The sequence below is a fragment of the Hippoglossus hippoglossus genome, chromosome 4, assembly GCF_009819705.1.
Source record: "Hippoglossus hippoglossus isolate fHipHip1 chromosome 4, fHipHip1.pri, whole genome shotgun sequence".
Taxonomy (NCBI): domain Eukaryota; kingdom Metazoa; phylum Chordata; class Actinopteri; order Pleuronectiformes; family Pleuronectidae; genus Hippoglossus; species Hippoglossus hippoglossus.
In genome coordinates, this window is record NC_047154.1 from 6,656,331 (window position 1) to 6,675,974 (window position 19,644).

Here is a 19,644-nt window from a genome sequence, read left to right on the forward strand (position 1 = left end):
GGAAGTTGACTGGCAGCTGTATAAACCAATGCGCGGTCGAGAAATAGGAAGACGGCCAATGGAAATGCAGCAAAAGAGAGCTGAGTTAGGTTGAGAGCGCGAGGAGCGGCAGCAGGTCCCAGCAGCTCTGATACGGCAGTGAAACAGACTAATGGTAAGAAAAGTACCAGACACATAAATACTTGTATTCGCTGCTACCAAGTGAGCCTCGATAATGTCAGCAGCATGCGTGTCGTTTACTTACAGTGTGTGTATTTAATGTACGGCGGGCTGCTCTCTCCGTGCGGCCACGGTACCGTTAGCAATGTTGCTACCCGCGGTACTGTGTGTTGTGTCCCAGCATCACAGCCTGAGACAAAACACACTGCTCTGTGTGACAGGGCAGCTCGATGGGGAGGGCACACCAGCGACATGTCTGAACTTAACAACAACAACAACAATACTATAATATAATAATAACTTTGCTTGTATAGCACTGATCTAAACATGGTTACAAAGTGCTTCACAAAATCCATGACAAAAAACGAAAAGGTTTTCAATTCAGTTCCATTTTAAGCACCAAATCACAACATATTATGGTCGAGGCCTTAACATGTGTAGAGAAACCCAGCGGTTCCCACAATGAGCAAGTACTTTGGCGACTGTGGAGAGAAATCAACCAGCAGAACCAGACTCAGTGTGGGCGGCCATCTGCCTCGACCGGTTGGGGTGAGGGGAGAAAAATGGGGAAGCGAGGAGACAAGAGGGGAGACCAGGAACAGTTGTGTTACCATCATATTTAAGCTCTGTCGAACTGGTTGTTGAAAATAATAATCTTTAGTTGTATCACGTCTTTTAATCACAATAACGTTAAAAGCCGAACCTGAGGGTACGCTGAAGCTAAAGGTAAATCTGACAATCTGAAATTATTGCCTTTTACAAAACTACCGCAGCTATATGATAGAACCGTATCGTTTCGAATACATAATTAGCTTCATCTCTCTGCAGACCCAGCACGAGGCGCCACTCATTCCAGTAACATGGACAAGTACGAAAAGCTGAAGAAAATCGGGGAAGGCTCATTTGGAAAAGCCCTCCTTGTCAAATCAAAAGAGGATGGACACCAGTATGTCATCAAGGAGATTGGCATATCTGGAGTAAGTCTTATGCACATTATTTCACAAGCTTTACATGTAACCATTAACATGAGCTCCCTTTCACTACCAAGCTCCTTCATCCATCCTCTTTCCCTTTAACTTTGACAGATGCCAAACAGAGAGAGGCAGGAATCTCGAAAAGAAGTCGCTGTTCTTGCCAAAATGAGTCACCCCAACATTGTCCAGTATAAGGATTCTTTTGAAGGTATTCACATGAATAAATAAATCACTTAAGATCTTCGAAAGAACCACAGCGATGATCCTCTGCCCTTATTTCCCAATGCACTCAATATAATGATTATAATATTACTTGACTCTGAATTCTACACTTTTCAGAAGCGGGCTGTCTGTTTATTGTGATGGACTACTGTGAGGGCGGAGACCTCTTCAAGAAGATCAACTCTCAGAAAGGAGTACTGTTCTCAGAAGATCAAGTAAGCCATTAACTTTTTGAGACCACTATGAGCTTCCAAGACGTACTAGATGACAGGCTGAAAAAGGGTTCATCATGTATATCGCATTGATATTGCATCTTAACTGATGCTATTCTAGACTTCCATACTCACCAGTCTTTGACATCTATTTAGACTATTTTTATGCTTCTGCAATTTACCTTAGTTGTCATTAGATTTGCAAATGTTAATAGACAGGGAAAGTTGATACTGTGTAATATGTGTTTACCATTTTTTCCTTTGCCTAGATCATGGACTGGTTTGTGCAGATTTGCCTGGCACTGAAGCATGTTCATGATCGTAAAATACTGCACAGGGACATCAAATCACAGGTATTGCTCTATGCACCACAGTATCCTTCCTCAGTGATTACAGGCAATGATTTGTCATTTATAATAGAAATCTGTTTCTTCACAGAATATTTTTTTAACAAAGGATGGGACTGTACAACTTGGGGACTTTGGAATAGCAAGGGTTCTAAATAGGTTTGTACCTATGTCATCTAAATAGATCAGCAGATCCCTCTAAAGCCAAGATTAGGGAATAGTTAATTAACAATTTGCTTTTCATTCTCTTCTCATTTTCAGCACTGTAGAGCTGGCAAGGACTTGTATAGGAACACCATATTACCTATCACCAGAGATTTGCGAAAATAAACCATACAACAACAAAAGGTAATAACTTGATGCTCTGGACCACTTTGTTGTATTTGTAGTATATGTGGTATAAATGGATATGTAATTGTTATCCTGAGGACAAGCACTTTCCCCCATTGAACAATGAGTCATGCACGAGTTAATGTTAGTGAGTTAGAGTCGGTGGCTCCTGGGTGATGTAAAGGTGTCATGTCTCTGCTTTATCGAGTGAGCCTGCCTGTGTATATCTGCAACAGCAAGCGAGTATTGATTTTCTTTTAACATGTGTCTGTAATCTAATCCACTTTAGTTACAGCCAATTAATTTAATGAACCGACAACTCAATGTTCAATGTGGAGTTTTCTCAGCTATCAATTCATTTTTCTCCTCGGAATTGCAAATGAGTGATACATTAATGAATGGATGTACTGTAAACCTACCCCTGAACTTTTCCCCTGCACAATCCATTTTTATGCTCTCTCCTCTTACTTTCCCTACTCTCCCTCCATCTGCAGTGATATTTGGGCCCTAGGGTGTGTCCTGTATGAAATGTGCACTCTTAAGCATGCAGTAAGTATTCCGTGTGTGAGTGGTTTACTAAATAATGTGGATATAATGTTTCTTATGTAGCACTGTAGTGCTTTCTCTCACATACTGATTTTAGTTTCTTCCTTATATATTCTGCATGTTTAAGGGTTAACAAGCTAAGTTTCAAAGAATGTGTCATCAGTCTTGAGTGCCTCATTATTATCAAATATGTGTTTCTTAAAATTTTTAATCACACCATTACTCCACACAGTATGACTACTTGGTTGCCCTCAGTGATATCTTCATACTGCTCTGCTCTGCTTCACAGTTTGAGGCTGGCAACATGAAGAACCTAGTCCTGAAGATCATTCGCGGCTCATATCCTCCTGTGTCTCTTCACTACTCCCAAGAACTCCGCTCTCTCTTGGCACAGCTGTTTAAGCGCAACCCCAGAGAAAGGCCGTCAGTCAGCACTGTCCTCGACAAACCTTACTTGTCCTGTAGGATAGAGAGATTCCTCACACCACAGGTACAACTTGTTGTTTGATTCAGTCAGAATTTTACCTCATCTAGGCTGTAAATGCATTTTAATTGAATTCTCTACTGATTCCAGCTCATTGCTCAGGAATTCCGCCACACTTTCCTTCTCAAGCAGCCTAAAGTGGGCGTGTTGCAGGGAGCACCGGGTAAGTAAACACTGCAGCTGAATTTGAAATGTGAGGATACTTTTTAAAACTTGGAGCCCCTGTATGTTTTATATAATTCAAGGATTTTTTAAATGGACTAAAATTTATTTTGAAAAAAAGTGTGTGTGGGACAACTGAATTCCTCAATATACTATAGTACTCTTATGAGAGGTATTTGTTGAAATCCTACACTGCTTTAACATGAGTACTGCAAGTACAGAGAGAGATTTAGAGCTGTAAAAGACTGTTGGCTTCCACCCATACCTCCCTCACCTACGAATGAGTCTTGGTCTTGCATTGTCCTGACATTTTGTGCCAAATTAAATAGTTAACTATTTGGGACAATTTTAGATAGCAAAATCACACCACTACAGATGGTGGAAGACAGACCCATTCAGACCTGGTATTACCATCTGTCATGAGATATCTGATCAAGTACGTGTCTCTCAGGCAGGATGGAGCAGTTTTTGATCACCACCATTTGCAGTAATTTTCAAGCTTTGCTTTTTCAATTGCAGTATTTATCTTACTTATTAATTTTTATTTTTGCCATGGACTTTTGTGTGAAGCACTTTGTAACCTTGTTTAGATAAGTGCTATACAAATAAAGTTATTATTGTTAGTCAGCATGGTCACACACAGTCTCTGCTGTTTTTTTCACTTGTATGAGCAGCCAAGCGTTCTGCTGCTGGGTCCATACCACTCGCCCCAGCCCAGAAGATCACAAAACCAGCCACCAAATACGGAGTGCCTTTAACTGCGAAGAAGTTGTCAGATGCAGCCAAAAAGCCAGCGGAGAGGAAACCAGCTGTTAAACATAAACCGGTCAGTAGGCTGTAGAAGGTGATGACAAGTTGCTCGGATTTTTTAGCTTCACTCCTGGTTTTTTGTTGTTTTTTTGCTCTGTGTTTAAAAAAAGCTGTGTTTGACATTGAGCTCCTAGTCTGGCATGTTGGAGGCCTCTCCCATCTGTGTGTGTGAGTGTCTGTCTTAACATCATAGTGTGTTGGCAACCTCTGAACCCCGGTGTCATATGTTGCTCAGGCCCCTCTCCCAGCACCCTCCCAAAGAAGAGAGGACGAGGAAGAGAGGAAAAAACACGAGGTACAGCTGAGAGCCCCACATAACTTGTATTTACTGTTGGATTCCCCTCCTTTTTCTGTCCCCATTTACACACACATTAAAATGTGTGTCTTCCTACCAGCATTTTTTGTTTTCCCTCTCTCATTGTGCTTGATCCCGTTTTCATCCCCCGGCTCTATTTGAAATGTTCTGCTTGATTTCTCTATTAACCGACCTTTCCCTCCTCGCCCGCCTGCCCAGTGACAGAGCTGTCCTCCTCCTCTTGCCTCAAAGTGGGTTTCTTAAAGATGCTGTTGTTTTGTTTGACATGCTTTTTCCTCACACTGCAGGAAGGGATCAGAAAGAAAAAGATGGAGCTGATTGAGAAAGAAAGGAAACAGAGAGAGCAGGTGAGCACGGTGTTGAGTCCATATTTGAAGTCTGTAATTGTCTTCCCACTTTCAGTTGTCTCTGTTATCTGTGTCATCTCCAGATGTTCCTGTTTAAAGCAGAACAAATGAAGAGATATGAAAAGGAAAAGGTGAGTGCAGACGGGTATTATTATTACAAGGGATATTCTCCATCTTGTCCTATGTTCAAAAAAGGGAAAGTGTTTAGTTTAAAAAGGCAAGGAAGTAATGACGTCTGATCTACTGAACGGGCCACATGGTTTTCATAGTACTGCCATACAAGCCATTAGCCAGTCAGATTTACCTTTTAGCCTCAGCGTACCTTCAAGTTTAGCCTGTATCATTGATCACAAGCCCAAAACACTTGATGATGCTAGTTGTGCATTTGTCAGGTGCACAACTGTGAAGTTAGTAATCTAAATTGTGCAGAAGACCTTCAAACGTACAAGGCATATTCAACATCTCGTCCTATATTCTCAAAGAATTTGTTCTTTTATGTAGTAAATCAAGTCACCACAGTGATAAATAAGCTTTTGCAAGGGTCAATGTACTAAGGCCCTTTTCAGACTTGGTATTAACATCCATCCTGAGAGATCCCATCACAAGTGGTCAACTCTAAGTCTGTTCATACCTTAAACACTTGCGTCATTTGTGTTTGACTTAATTATGTTGTTTTAACCCAGTCTGAGTTAACAGATGTGTCCAATGACAATGTTGGTGTGTGTGTGGGTTTGAGAGAGCGAGAGACAGAGCGAGAGACAGAGCGAGAGACAGAGCGAGAGACAGAGCGAGAGACAGAGCCAGAGCGAGAGACAGAGCCAGAGACAGAGCGAGAGACAGAGCGAGAGAAAAAGAGACCCAGCGGGAGGGTCTGAAAGAACAGATATGTGGCAGCTCTGCCATCAGGATTTTAACTTTTGGAGAAAAAAGCATCAATCATCATTTGTTGGTCAGTGTTGATATTGTGGCTACAAACAAATCTATGTATGCGCTCTGAGTAGCATAAAAGTATGTTTGATTCCTTGAAACTGTAGCAGGTTAGAGGCGACAGCTGAATAGGCGATCCGTAATGTGGGGCCCAGAACACCTTGGTGTTCACACAGTGAAGAAAATGTGGTGTGAGTAATCAGATCTCAGGACGCATTCAGGATATATAAGGGTTTGTTCAAACCTGTACTTAGTGCTGACTACTTGTGATTGGATCACTCAGGAAGCATGTTAATCCCAGTTCTGAACGGGGTCTATGAAACAGTGATCTTTTACAGATCAATCGTATAAACCAAGCCAGAGAACAGGGCTGGAAGCACGTTCTGAGTTCTAGTGGAGGTAGCAGCCCAGAGAGGAAGGTACTGGACACCCATTTCTGTTTAATAATACAAAGATCTTCTACTAGATATCCTTCTTTTACATTTAAGTACAGCATACACACTTCTTGCTCACAACAAACTTTCTCCTGCAATCTCAGTGTTTTGTAGGTGGTCGAAACAGGGCTGCAGGTGTTGGCGCCCCTGTCCCAGGCTCTGTGCTGAGCAAAAGCCCTTATGAACACTACCACGCTGCTCTGGATCAAATGTCTAAACCTCAGCCTAAAGACATTGGTAGGGAGGCATCCTCGGCAACGCCAGGCAGTCCCATTCGGTGAGATCGCACGTCTTCCTTTATCAGACATGTTATGCAGTAAAAATCATCGTATTAACAGCGTTATCTGTTTGTGTATGTAAGAAGTGTACCTGCTGCAGCTGGACCAGTGCTGCCCAGCAGCCCTGCCCATCTCTTAAACCACGATGCAATCAAGAGAGAACTTCAGAGACTGCAGTTTGCTTCTGTACAAGCTCGTTTCAGCAGGTCGGTCAAGTAGCCTCTCTCTAATCAGTAAATAACACTACACATCTGTTGTCATCGCATGTAAATGTGTAGTACTAAGTGTCTTATTCTGTTTTCAGGCAGCGTGGTCAGGTGGCTCCTGGCCGTGCTAATCAGGTCGAGGAGTTTTTACAGCGTAAGAGAGAAGCTATGCTCAACAAGGTCCGTGCTGAAGGACAACTGGTACGTAGTGTGACTTACACTGGAATGTTAAGGGTAACCACATTGAGTGTTACGTTTTTTTTATCGATATATCAACCCTTTTCCATGTTGTCGACTATGACCTTTCACAAACTGTGTGTGTTGATGTATCTCTTTCAAATAATAGGAATTTAAGAGCTCCAATAAGCATTAATTCCAGTATTAACACTGAATCAAACAACACAATGCTGTGTGAATTGCAGTGACAATGAGCCACTTTTATATCATAGTTCAAAAACCATGAAGTCTATGGTAATTTGCTTGCCTGGTGTACATAATGGCAACGCCTTAAAACAGACTGTATAAGAAGTGAAAGAACCTCCAATCTTATCAATTAGATAAGCCAAGTGAACTGTTTGTTTCAGAGCTTTTCTGCCGCCTAGTTGTAGAATATACTGCCTGCACAAATAGGGTTGCTGCTGTAGCCTGGTGTTCCACTGGTGTTCCACGCTGATCAGGCACATACTGATTCTATGACTTACCCAGTGGCCACATGTTATGTTTTATGTTACAGACATAAAACTTGTTTGGTTAACTTTTGAGTGGTATCGCCCACATTACTAGTTATCAATACGTAGTCTGATGCTGCAGTTATAAAGGGAAAGTGTCAGCAGAGTTACATTCTCCTGTCTGACACCCACTAAGTAGTGACTGAGCCGACAAGGGATTTAGATTTTTCTGTCCGAACCCAGTGTAGAGCGCTGCACACTTTACAATGAAGCAAAAGTGGACTTTAAAAGTCTGGGTAATTAAACATTGCACACAACTTCTTGTGTGAGTCTTTTCTTTCTAAATGTCCGGTTTAATCTGTAACACCAGGGGTTGTAACGAGTTTACTACCTGGTGACATCCCTACTGCACATGTAGACTCATACAGGTGACTTCACTTATTCTAGATGTCAAGACCTCCTCTAAGGTCTGTATTTATTTCTACAGTGTAATTTACACTCCTGTCTGTCCTTTTGGTCTTTTTGAATCCGTTAAAGTGGGACAAATTACATTATTATCATTCTGAAGTGAAGACCTGCTCCTGGACTGGGTCCACAGATCCCTGAAGCTGCACCAACCCTGCTGCACAAAGAGCTGTTCACTGTTTAATCAAGCACATGCCAAGTGTAAAGCTGATAAGATGAACAGACATGAACATACAGAGATTTCTTTAATTAGATAGGTGATGGATAGATAGATGTTTGCTGTTTGGTGCTTGACATGTAAACCACAGTCTGTTTATCAATGTTTTTCTGGAAACAGTATTGATGAAAGTGGTAAGACTGAACCAAATGCCAAATTTGTAGGCCATAAGCTGAATAGGCTAAAAAGTATGAGAGATAATTCTGTGGGTTCATCATAACGAGTGGCCTCACTGTCTTAACATGTAGTAATTTGATTCAGTGTTAATATAAAACCTTTGATTAATGCAGCTTTAAATACATCTTGGCCCCAACTCATGACTGTTGTTACAGTTGGATTTGAGGCCTGCGTCCTTTCTAAAATGTGGTTAAATTAAATGGTAAACAGGGCACCCGGCAAAACCTGGCCACACTCTATGGAAGCCGGGCCGGTTCGGCTCAGTGCAGGAGACCCAGAGCCAACAAAGAAGAGGAGGTAGGAGCCCTGGCTCGAATGCCCAGCCTCACACTCCGCCTCACTCATGGCACGTCTGACCCGGCACGTCTCATATGTGTACACTAAAATCCCTCAAGCACGCCCTTAATTCAAACCAGCAGCTCAGACCCATGCCAACTCCTTCCATAATGTGTGTTGCTCCTCTGTCCAATGTGAACTGTTTGACTATTTTTAGTTTTACCATTTAATGGCTGTTAATCTTCACAACGATAAACAATGAATGCCATTGTTTTTGTTTATTGTGTGTTTGGTCCTATTTTGAATAACCTCGCCACCTCAGCTTTTCAGTGTCTTACATGTTTTTTGCTTTGAATGGAATACAAGTGTAAGCATCTTTATTGCACTGACAACTGCACGACTATTCTGCCTGAATGAATGGTCTGTTAACATGCAGATGCTAACATCATATGTGTTGAATGAAGCTTTCACATTGTAGAAGTGCTACCCGTGTATGCTATTTGAATGTGACTGCAGATATCAATGCTGCATCCTACTCAGTGTCTGTGTGGGTGTTTATACCACACAGTATGTAACACTCTTGTATTTGTTGTCAGGAGTACTTGAAGAAACTGAGGCAGATCCGCTTGCTGAATTTCAATGAGCGTCAGCAGATCAAAGCTCGACTCAGAGGAGAGAAGGTACAATGATCGTCTCTTAGATTCTTAGAATACCTTCCACAAAAGTGTTTACTGTTTTTCTGTGACATTGTGACATTGTGGCTTATGGCGGTTGTTGTTGTTTGTTTCAGTATGACAGTGATGGTTCAGACAGCCAGGAATCCAGTGAGGAGGCAGAGCTCAGGAGAAAGAAGATAGAGGATTTAAAGGTGAGTCTGTGAGGAACTTAAAACTTTTCTGTTTTATAATATACTATTTTTATTTATTTAACTATATTTATTTTCAAAATATTTCAGATTTAATTTCATTAACTAGAATTGCACTCAGAGACCGCATACCTCCGCCAAGGTCCAACACTCTCCTTTTGAAACCAAATTTAAATTCAATAGATCCAGATTGGAGCCAAATCTGTGTTGGATTTGCAGTGGCTGTGTGTGAATTCTTCAAAGACGCCTTTCAAGAGAGTCGACATGTTGCAGATTTGGATTAATTTCTAGCAGGCTAGATGAATCGGTGATGACAACAGCGAATGAGAGTGCCGGAGTCCATGTAGTGGTGAGGTGCCCTGTGATTTCAGCCAATTGCTTTTATGTGAAGGACGAAATACATTAATTTAGTAGTATTGGTTCAGTTTGAGTATGAGCCACACAAAGTAAAACATTTAAGTTTGTAATTATTAAATATTAAGTTATATTTTCTGAGTTATGTTTTAACACTGGCAAAGTTGAGAATAATTACCATGAATTGCCATTTCTATACAACTGGGATGTGACGTCCATGAAGAGTTTCACCTCTCCTGCTTGATGTGTCACTGAGAGCAGGATGACACAGAAGAGCAGGAGGATCAGTCTGACTCTTGTGTGTGTTTTCGGGATCAAATGTTTTGTGGAGACCAGACATACGAGGCGGACATTTTGTGTAGTGTGTGACCTGTCGCCATCCCCTTGGATGGAGTTGTAGCAGCGGAGGTGAAGCCAAAGTCATCAATGACATAATTTTGCCCATCCCCTAGCTAATACTAATCACAGAAAGGCCACTAAGGCGTTCCTGTGACATGGTGGACCTCAGATAGGACTTGATGAGCTTCAGCTTGGAGGAGCTCCTCTCTGCTTCAGCTGCGGTCTGGTTTTATATTATTCTTAAAGATTTCATGAAAAAATTTAACAATATGTCTGTGAAACTATACATTCATAGTATTATTGATGGATTGTGGTTTATTTGGTAGCATTTCGCAGTGTGACTGATTTTAATAATTGCATCAGTACTGTACAAAGTTAGAGGTGCGCTATTTGATAGATTCCCCTGCTCCCCCTTTCTCAACCCTCCCCATCTTTCCCTTTAAGTGTGTTAGACCTTAGCTTCTCTGCTCGATGCTCACAAACTGGAAACAGGATTTCCACTCTGACAAGGTTAACTGACACACACTGTGACATGATATCATTAACGTGACATGACATGAAAATAAGCAATAGAAAACTGATCGCGCCAATGTTAACGTTCCTCTTTTTCTCGTGATCGCCCTTTGCCGTCCCCAACATGATGCCGTCTTGGTTAGCTGCCCATGTCACCCATACCTAGATCCTCGTTAATAGGCTCTCCTCTCTTATCCAGCTTTAACCCAAAATGTTTTCACTTCATCTCAGTTTGCTTCACTGTGTGTTTTGCTCTGTGAGTGTTAACTCTGCCTTGCTATCAGATGCAAAGAGAAGCGGCACAATTCCCTAAATGTTGGTGACATTCTTATGTAAATAAACACGCATTGAAACACAATGCGCACCTTATCGAGGTCAGCAAAATTATCAAGTTCATGTTTATATATCGTACGATAAATCAATATAGTAATTATCGCGACAGGCCTACTCTGTGCTTGTTCTTATGATCGTTGTTATGAACAGAAAAGTTGGCAATGGTGGTCATAATTCTGATAGGCGCACCACCTGCATGTAGGGGAAACACTGCAGTTGAATAGTATGAACTCACAACGACTGCAAGAGTCCTGAACACACGACAACAAGTCATGTTTTGTGATCTGCATAGTGATGCGACAACTTTGAAAGTCCTCTACTCTGAACTTGGCATAAGCGGACCCCCTTTCATGACTATCTCAGCCTGTGATTTGTTTCCTCTGTTGTTTTACTGGTGATTACAAGATCAAAGATGTAGTTATAATCTCGACCAGCATGAGCTCTGTTAGTGAGCGGTATAATCAATGCTACAACTACCTGGCAACCAGTGTAGAGAAAATAACACAAAGCTGCTATTGGCAAACCTCTAAGAGTTCCAAGTCCCGCTGCCACACTCACCTCTGACTTTAGCATAGCTTCACTATACATAATTTTGTATGTTTATATGTACCTGACAGGCCCAAGCAAATGCCCGTGCTGCTGTTCTGAAGGAGCAACTGGAGAAGAAGAGGAAGGAGGCATATGAGAGAGAAAAGAGAGCTTGGCAGGACCATGTAAGCTCATTCATTTTTTTGTTTCAAGCTAACATTCCTCTGTCAGTAACATTACCTGGCCTTGCTGGTGCAAGTATAATCTAATGATGGGTATTGTGTGTTGTGGAAGCTTGTAGTTCGGGGGATGAAGGTTGGCATGGCAGCAGGGAATGTAGCAGCGGTGGCGGCAGCAGCAGTAGCAGTCTCAACTACCTCCGACAGTCCTCTTCCACAGCCCAATCTGTCTCAACCAGAAGCAGTTCCCAGCACACCGGCCCTGCCTCCATCCAAAACTTCCACCCCAGTCATATCCATGACTGCTGCCCTGAAGAATGTTGGAGCAGTCAGTATACATTTACAAAGTCCTTCAGGCCCTCTATCATGTGTTTCTTGTATGTATGTATTGCTTGGCTTGGGTATATCAATTTTTTATTTTGTGTTTGTCAGATTACTCCACTAAAGGCAATCTTGCCTGTGCTGGAGACTGCAACAGTCATCCAGGTGAGTGTATCAGTTATTAAAGCAACATTATGTAACTTTTACTGAGCAAAAGTGCCCTCTGCAGCCACACATGATGATTATTCCTGTTGGGCTCTGTGTCTGAGTAAACTGTTTTTCATGCAGAGAAAAAACAAATCCCATCAAAGTGTTGAGCTGCGACTGCGTAGTCCCATTCACTGAACTGAAACACAACGGAACGGTGGTTATTACCATGATCCCCGACTTCCTGAACCAGAAGAGCTGCCGCTGTTACAAATACACCGAAGTCTGTGTAGAATTCTTGATATTTTAAAAGTTTGCTCATCAAATATTTGAGATAAATGCTGGTTTTTAAAGACGTCTAAGTCCTTTTAAGTGATCCACTGTTCAGCATCACTTTTGAACTTGCTGGGCCTGACTCTGGCAATGTAAGCTGCAACTTACACACTTCTTACAGGATATTGTACTCGCTGACCGAGTTCCATAGTGTTGCTTTAATGTCGTGGGCTTAGATTTCTGATTCCATTTTCAGAAAGATAATGCTACTTAATCCTTTTCGTCTAACAGAGTGAGAAAAAGCAGATACTGCACCGACTTAACCAGAACCTAAAAGTCCAAAGTCCAGGGGAGGAGGGAATGGAGGCGGTTCCACCCCCTGCAGAACCAAGTGCTGCTCCCCAGCAGAACCTGTCTGACACAAAGAGTCGTCCCGGTTCCAACGGAGACCGAAAGAAGTGGGATGCAGCTGAACTGCCTATACTGCCTGTGGCTCAGCAAACCTTAGAGCAAACCTGTGCCACAATGATTAGTGAGTTATTCTTCCACAGGACAAAGCTCTCATGTCCCATTCATGAACAGAAACAAGATTATTTGTATCCCTCTACGCTGGTGACAGCCATTGGCCTGAGGCATTATGCTGTCGGTTGTACGTTGTCCTTGAGGGAATGTCTTCAAATGTGGTACAGAACATTTACTTGGATTCACAGATGAACTGATTCGATTTTTGTGGTACAAGGTCAAAGGTCAAGTTAACTGTGACCTCATGTTTTTGTGAACAAGATATATTAGCAACATGTTATTTCATTACAATTGGCACAACATTTACACTTGGACTCGAGGAGGAAAAAAGGTCAAGGTCACTGTGACATCACAAAACCTTTTTTTGCTTCATGAACATGATATCTTTACAATTCCTCGAGAGGATCTTTTCAAATTTGGCAGAAATGTTCCCTTAGACACACGGATTAACTGATTCGATTTGGGTGGTCAAAGGTCAGGATTGCCTCACAAAACATGTTTTTGGCCTTGTACGGAAAGATTAACTGATTTCAGGGGTCACAGTGAACTCATATGAGTGGGGAAAAAATTGTGTAGACTGAAACTGCACTGGTTTGAGTTTGTTTTGTTTTATTTTGTGATAAAGTTGAATTTCGGTTGAACTGAACTTTAAGTAGTTTTATAGGTAAATTTCCATTTGAAACGGCCACAGATTTTGTTTAGCTTTGCTTTATAGCACAAGTAATCCTACATGTTAATACTTGTGCTGTGGAAATGATGTGGCCACAGTGAAGTCAAAAATATAAATACATTTGCGAAAGGTTTTGCTCAGTTTTTCAACCTCTCTCTGACCAGACACCCCAGTGTCTCCAGACGAAAGGCCGTCCTCTGGTGGAGACAGGAAGAAGTGGGAGGCAGGACTTCCACTTGTCCTCTCTGTAGCCCAACAAACTCTAGAGAAGACCTGCATCTCAACCATTGGTGAGCTGGCTTCTTCCTGAATGACATGCACATCTCTCTGAAAATGAACAGTGGGCACAGAAAACATGTGAGTCCTTTTTATTTCTGTCAGAGCAAACAGCGGGTGAAGTTATAAAGATGGATGTGCTTCAGGAGGAAATTCAGAGGAAGATGTGGAGAGCGAGTCCAGACTCTCAGGTGCTTCGAATCCTTCAGGAGGCCGAGCTTCAGCCTCTCACCCAGCAGCTGGAGAATGTCTACATCTGTGAGAAAGACCTTCTCTGCCTCGGTTAGTCTTCATTCAGTTTTCATATTCTCACCATCTACATCTTGAACTTGTGCCATACAAAAAAAACAAGCTTGTAAACCTCAAAGCTTTAATCAAGTAATTGTTTATTGGTTCTCTCCCTTTATGATTAGATATGTCAATATTTTAGTTTTGTCATAATTTCATCACCCTTCTCTTCATTTGACTGTTCCATTCAATATAAATTCTTGAGGACACACAGCAGTTAAAAATTATTTACATCAGCAAATATTTCTTTTATTTTTTTTTTACTTTTCATGGGCTGTTTCAGACTCATTGAAAGTCATGATATAAATTCACTCACTGTTGATTATTCTTCACAGATAAATCTAACCAGGCTGCAGTACCTGAGGTGGAGAGGACACCTAAAGAAGTGTTGACCTCTGAGCCAACACCATCTGCTGTGCTTCTGAGCCCTGCATTTGAAAAGGAGAGTTCTGCTCCAACAGAGTCCTCACATCAGGAAACATCTGTGGCCGGTACAATTGAAACAGTGCCACTGCCACCCAACCTCACTGAGGCTCATGGTTATTACTCAACCTTATATTGAGCCTATCTTCCTCATTTCCAAGTATATATATTTTAGTACAATGCAATCCTATCTGGCCTGAAAATTCTTTCAGATCTAGCAGACGTGGAGTCAGTTGTTCTCGAGGACACACCGAAACAGGCCTTGCATCCTCCAGCGGGTGTGCAGCAGGCATGGGAACAGGACGGCCAGCAGCCAATGTGACTTTTCATCTTTATCATCATTCATATTAAGAACTTTGCTGTTTCACGCCAAAATGAAAACATATTGATTGTTCCCTGACCCCAATATGAGTTAAGCTCACTGTCCCAGTGTATTTAAGTGAACAAGGTTATTGTGTTTCAGCTTATAAAAGGTAACATGTCTCTGAGAACAATTTCTTACATGTTTGTGTATTTCACTTATAGGCCATCAGAGGGCAGTAAAAGACCAACAGGCACCAAGGAGGGTGAGAGGAGTGTGGAGAAACCCACAGAATCTTCAAGTGAGATGATTGTTTAGAGAATTAAAGATGATTTGCTGTTCAGCATGATTATCATCTAATTAAATCTGCCCCCCTCCCTCCCTCTCCCCAGGTTTACCACAGTGCGAGGAGCCTCTGTTTATGAAGTTGTGCTCCCCAGCCCACCGACGCACTGCTGCCCTCTCAGTGCTCTCAGCCCAGTCCTCTATGGATGAATCATCGTCCTCTCTGGCCTCTCGCTCACGCTCCGTCTCACCTCTGCGCACCAAACACCACAACTCCCTCCTCATTGGACTCTCTACGGGCATGTTTGATGCCAACAATCCCAAGGTGATCACTGCCTGAACATTATGCATTAGAGTTTTGTCTGGTAATTACCTTGGTAATGATGGAAAGAACAGTGGGGGTAGTCTAAGTTTAATTTTTTTATGTTTTAGATCCATGACTGTTTTAGATGTAACAGGGAGCAGCTGTTCCTGGTGTAATGCCGAGGCTTGTGGGGTATTTTTAGGAAGGATTTCAGTCTTCTTTATTAATGAGGGGGAATGGAATGGAGCTGGTGCCATTATTCACATAGTCTGAACCTGCAGAGGGCCTGATAGGACAGAAAAGACATCCATCAACCTATATCTATCATTACCTTCATCCTGGACATTGAGATCTGCAGAACCTAGCTCAACATTTTTTTATATCCATACAAAGAGCAACATGAAATATGAATGAGGCAGGTTTGGTCACTGTGCTTTTGGGGTTTGGTTGTTTTCTTTAGTAGTTACATTTTCTACATTTCATTTGTGTCACAACACCAGATCCAAGCACACTATACATTTACTCATCACCTTGTTTTCACATGTAAGGCCATCAAAATATTTCACAGTGTGCTTTGTGCTGTCAGATGCTGCGGACCTGCTCTCTACCAGATCTCAGTCGTCTCTTCAGTGCTCAGCAGGACTCTGCAGGGGCTGGTAATGCTAATGTTGCCCCAGACAACAACCTGGAAATCGAGGACCTGGATGAGGCGGCTAAAGATGATGACCAGTCAGAGACTGAAGAGTAAGACGAACAGAAACAAATGAAATTTCAAAAACATTCTCAGGCCCAACTCTGTGATATTGTCAGTCCATAAATACACAGTGAAGGTTATATGTTCTATGTTGTAATGTGGGTATATTAACTACTCTCAGTGGGTACTATAACTTCTAAACAAATTGCTGCAGTCTTAAGAAGACAGGTCATTTAGTTGGATTTCTTGCCTTTCTCGTATTCTAATATTTTTCTATGTGTCAGAGACAACATTCTAAAATTGTGCAGGTCATTTTTTTGCAAAGACGCTATCAATACAGCCAGCTAATGGCCTATATTGTATGTAATAAGAATATACTCTGTTCCCTAGTGCATATGAGGATGAAGACCTGCAGGACATCAGGGCCTCAATGGAGAGACTGCTGCAAGAAGACGAAGACTTAATGAGGGGCCCTCCAGAGGTCGGAGCAGGAGACTTTAATGGAAACCCTTCAGAGAGCCAAGACAAGGAGTTTTTTAACAGGATAGCAGCTGAGATGGATCAGGACAACAATCAGATGGCTGTAGATAATGACGACGAAGAAGATGATGACGATGAAGAGGAAGAAGAAGGCGAAGAGGAGGAGGAGGATGATGAGGACGAGGATGAAGAATGCTCCAATGGCAGTCCGGGTGATGTGGAGGCAGGGGAGTTGCTCACCAATGGCGTGGGAGATGAGAACCACAGTAATAACAGCCAGCTCAATGAGGAGTGGCAATCAGGTAGGAGGAATGATGGACTTGCAAGTGTTGTTTTTAAAACATTTATACATTTTATTTTTGAATGCAATTCTTCATAATTGATTTATTAATTATTTCAATGCAAGAACAAACCCTGATTTTACCACTTTTGCTGTCATAGTAAGTTTTTAGCAGCAACTATGGCAAACTCCCTAAGCTTGGAATATAATCATTGTGAATATTTACAATGACAGACGATTCATGCCTTTAGTATGTGACCATTAAACCAAAAATTGGTAATTTTTGCCGTCTAAGCATCTCCAAGACCCGAAGTGTAACAGTGTTATGAGAACTGAACTGACGAATCCTGCTGCGTTACAGATGGCAGTGGAGAGGAGCAGGGCGGAGACGCTGAGCTTCATGACAGCATCTTCAGCCGACTGGAGGAGCTTCGCTTCAACCTGGAGCAGCAGATGGGCTTTGAGAAGTTCATCGAGGCCTATAATAAGATTAAGGTATAAAATATTTGTTATTTCGCTCTAAGGGAGTTTTCACACCTGAAAGTCGGGACCATGGTCTGAACCAAGGTTCATGTCTCTTTTACATGGTTTACATTTGTTCCGGATAGATTTGGTTTCATATTCTACTTTAGGAAGAGCACTAAATTTGTATAATATATATATGCGCATCCTGTTGTCATTGCCTATGTGGGCTGCGTCAACCTATACTAAACATTGATTGGTTTGTAGATAGGCGTGTCTGGCGTTGGCATGTCGTCAATTCTGCTATAGTCTTACTTACTAACTTTTTTTAATTAAATGCAGCAAAATGAAGTTCCCATTGTTATGTTGTCAGAGGACCAAACAAGGGAAAGAATCTTTAATCTTTAGGTCATCCAAACAACTTCAAAGTTGAGTTTTAGAAGACTGACTTGATTGAATGGATGTCTTGTTGTTTTGGTGATCAAGGCTATACATGAAGATGAAGACGAGAACATTGACCTGGGCTCCAGTTTGGTCTTAAGCATTTTGGGAACTGAGCACCAGCACCTTTATCCCAACATCCTGCATCTAGTGATGGCAGATGGCGCATACCAAGAAGGTGAGCAGTAGCTTATTGTATATACTTAAGTCTTTTCTATCATTTCCATTGTGTCGCTGAAAAACTGCTTTTCTATTTCATTTCAATTGCATCATAACATGTTTTTTGTCATGTTTTTTTCAAGTAATTTCCATTTTCCACTGCACACTTACCTCCTGAGTTTCTGTGTCACTTTCGGGTTGTAAAGCGGCTAAATAAATGTGAAATGCACCTTTAACACTATCTGTCTGCTTTGTCTTGCTCTTTGTCAAGATGGATGTAAAACTTAAAGTTTTGAATTTGAAATGTTTCCCTCAGAAATCTTCTGATACATTTTCCCTCTGAACGTCTCTATTTGACAATTTTTTGGTTTTCTATTTTTACTCCTGTCAGAGGAAGAATAGATTGTTGATGCAAATGTCAAGTATCTGCTTGGAGGATTTATCTCATGATCTGTGAAGATGTACCTTATGGCTCCCATCCATACTGCAGTAACACTTGCTATATTTTGAAATGTAACTGAGGCAGCTATCAGAGAACAAACCCATTCACTGCAGTTGTTTTTAATAGTGTGTCGGTTATAATCACATTATCCATCCCCCCCAATGTTCCAGAGGTCACAGCTCTGGGTTTTAAGTCATTTGTGATGCCCGTTGTTCCATTAAATATTTGGTTGCCTCATTGATTCTCTCTTTATTTAAACTACTCTAACCAATGAACCTCTTTAATGAATTATCTGTCTCAACGTGATTCTTTGCTTTCTCTCTTTTGTAGATAATGATGAGTAATGCTTTCTGCGATGGAACTGCTGGCAGCCATGCTGGCAGCTACGACAATCTGCTTGCTATCTGATGTCTTCCCATGACGTACATCATTGGCAGAAGAATCTATGCATGACATGTCGCAGCTGTGCATCCGACAGTGTTCCTGGCACACTTGCATGATGAATTACTAGTCAACTCAAGGATGTATTTCATACTTTTGACTATCAGCACCTGACACTCTTTTCTAACCAGTGTTCATTCAAAAAGTGCATTAACAAAACATGTAGTTATTTACCAAAGTTTATGGTTCTGTCAGATGTTTGTGAAGCTTTGTCTGTTAGTGAATGACACACGTGTATTGTCACACTGATTCATAGTAGAAACTATCATGTCACAATTTGTTGTTGGTTGCTCATATAGACTCCTCATTTTATTTTGGCAGGCAAACATCTGGTCCTCTCAGGTGCTCTCTCTTTCTAACTGTCACACACACTAAACCATAGCTTCAAAACCAGGTCACCCTGGAAACAAATGTATCATAATTTACTCAGAACCAACGGAACCTCCTTTTCTTAATACAATTTTCACCAAACAAGAAGTTAAATATTATACAAGACATTTTTCCACATTTCCTACTGTTTCAGTTAACCCATTTTAATTATTGTAATTATATGATTACTGTGAGACTGTTGACTGCTGCCAAGCTACTGTAGCAAGACTATGGCACTGACGTGCTGAGCGTGATGATGGAGAGCCTGGTTATATTTATGTTCAGTGCAGAGCACTGATAAGTAAGCAATGATACAGATATAAACAATAATTCCTATATGACTACAAATTAAATATTGTAAATATTTTTTGAAGTAATAAAAACTTTTTTTCGAGAAC

General features: G+C 41.5%; 1 protein-coding gene across 9 annotated transcripts; it reads left to right on the forward strand.

The window, feature by feature from the left end:
- The first annotated feature begins 20 nt into the window (after nucleotides 1–20).
- On the forward strand, nucleotides 21–19,644 carry nek1 (NIMA-related kinase 1). 9 transcript variants are annotated; one of them, XM_034582828.1, is made up of 36 exons: nucleotides 21–154; nucleotides 988–1,136; nucleotides 1,245–1,341; nucleotides 1,473–1,570; nucleotides 1,837–1,920; nucleotides 2,006–2,073; nucleotides 2,176–2,262; nucleotides 2,739–2,793; nucleotides 3,080–3,280; nucleotides 3,365–3,437; nucleotides 4,111–4,262; nucleotides 4,482–4,541; nucleotides 4,850–4,909; nucleotides 4,993–5,040; nucleotides 6,175–6,255; nucleotides 6,375–6,547; nucleotides 6,632–6,754; nucleotides 6,853–6,955; nucleotides 8,492–8,578; nucleotides 9,154–9,237; nucleotides 9,348–9,425; nucleotides 11,579–11,674; nucleotides 11,784–11,996; nucleotides 12,101–12,154; nucleotides 12,701–12,941; nucleotides 13,766–13,891; nucleotides 13,983–14,159; nucleotides 14,501–14,704; nucleotides 14,801–14,906; nucleotides 15,114–15,190; nucleotides 15,282–15,499; nucleotides 16,065–16,222; nucleotides 16,563–16,954; nucleotides 17,294–17,427; nucleotides 17,881–18,013; nucleotides 18,767–19,644. In XM_034582828.1, exons 2-36 carry the CDS (start codon nucleotides 1,020–1,022, stop codon nucleotides 18,778–18,780), a joined length of 4,272 nt encoding a protein of 1,423 aa, XP_034438719.1. In that variant the 5' UTR covers nucleotides 21–154; nucleotides 988–1,019; the 3' UTR covers nucleotides 18,781–19,644. The 9 variants fall into 9 exon arrangements, with proteins under 9 accessions (XP_034438719.1, XP_034438721.1, XP_034438720.1 ...); XM_034582830.1 differs by having other exon boundaries at nucleotides 14,501–14,656; XM_034582829.1 differs by having other exon boundaries at nucleotides 6,635–6,754.

Coding starts and splice junctions, on each gene's coding strand:
- nek1 (XM_034582828.1), top strand. CDS start 1,020: ATGGACAAGTACGAAAAGCTGAAGAAAATCGGGGAAGGCTCATTTGGA. Junction 1,137..1,244: donor AGGAGATTGGCATATCTGGA/GTAAGTCTTATG, acceptor TAACTTTGACAG/ATGCCAAACAGAGAGAGGCA. Junction 16,955..17,293: donor CAATGAGGAGTGGCAATCAG/GTAGGAGGAATG, acceptor GCTGCGTTACAG/ATGGCAGTGGAGAGGAGCAG.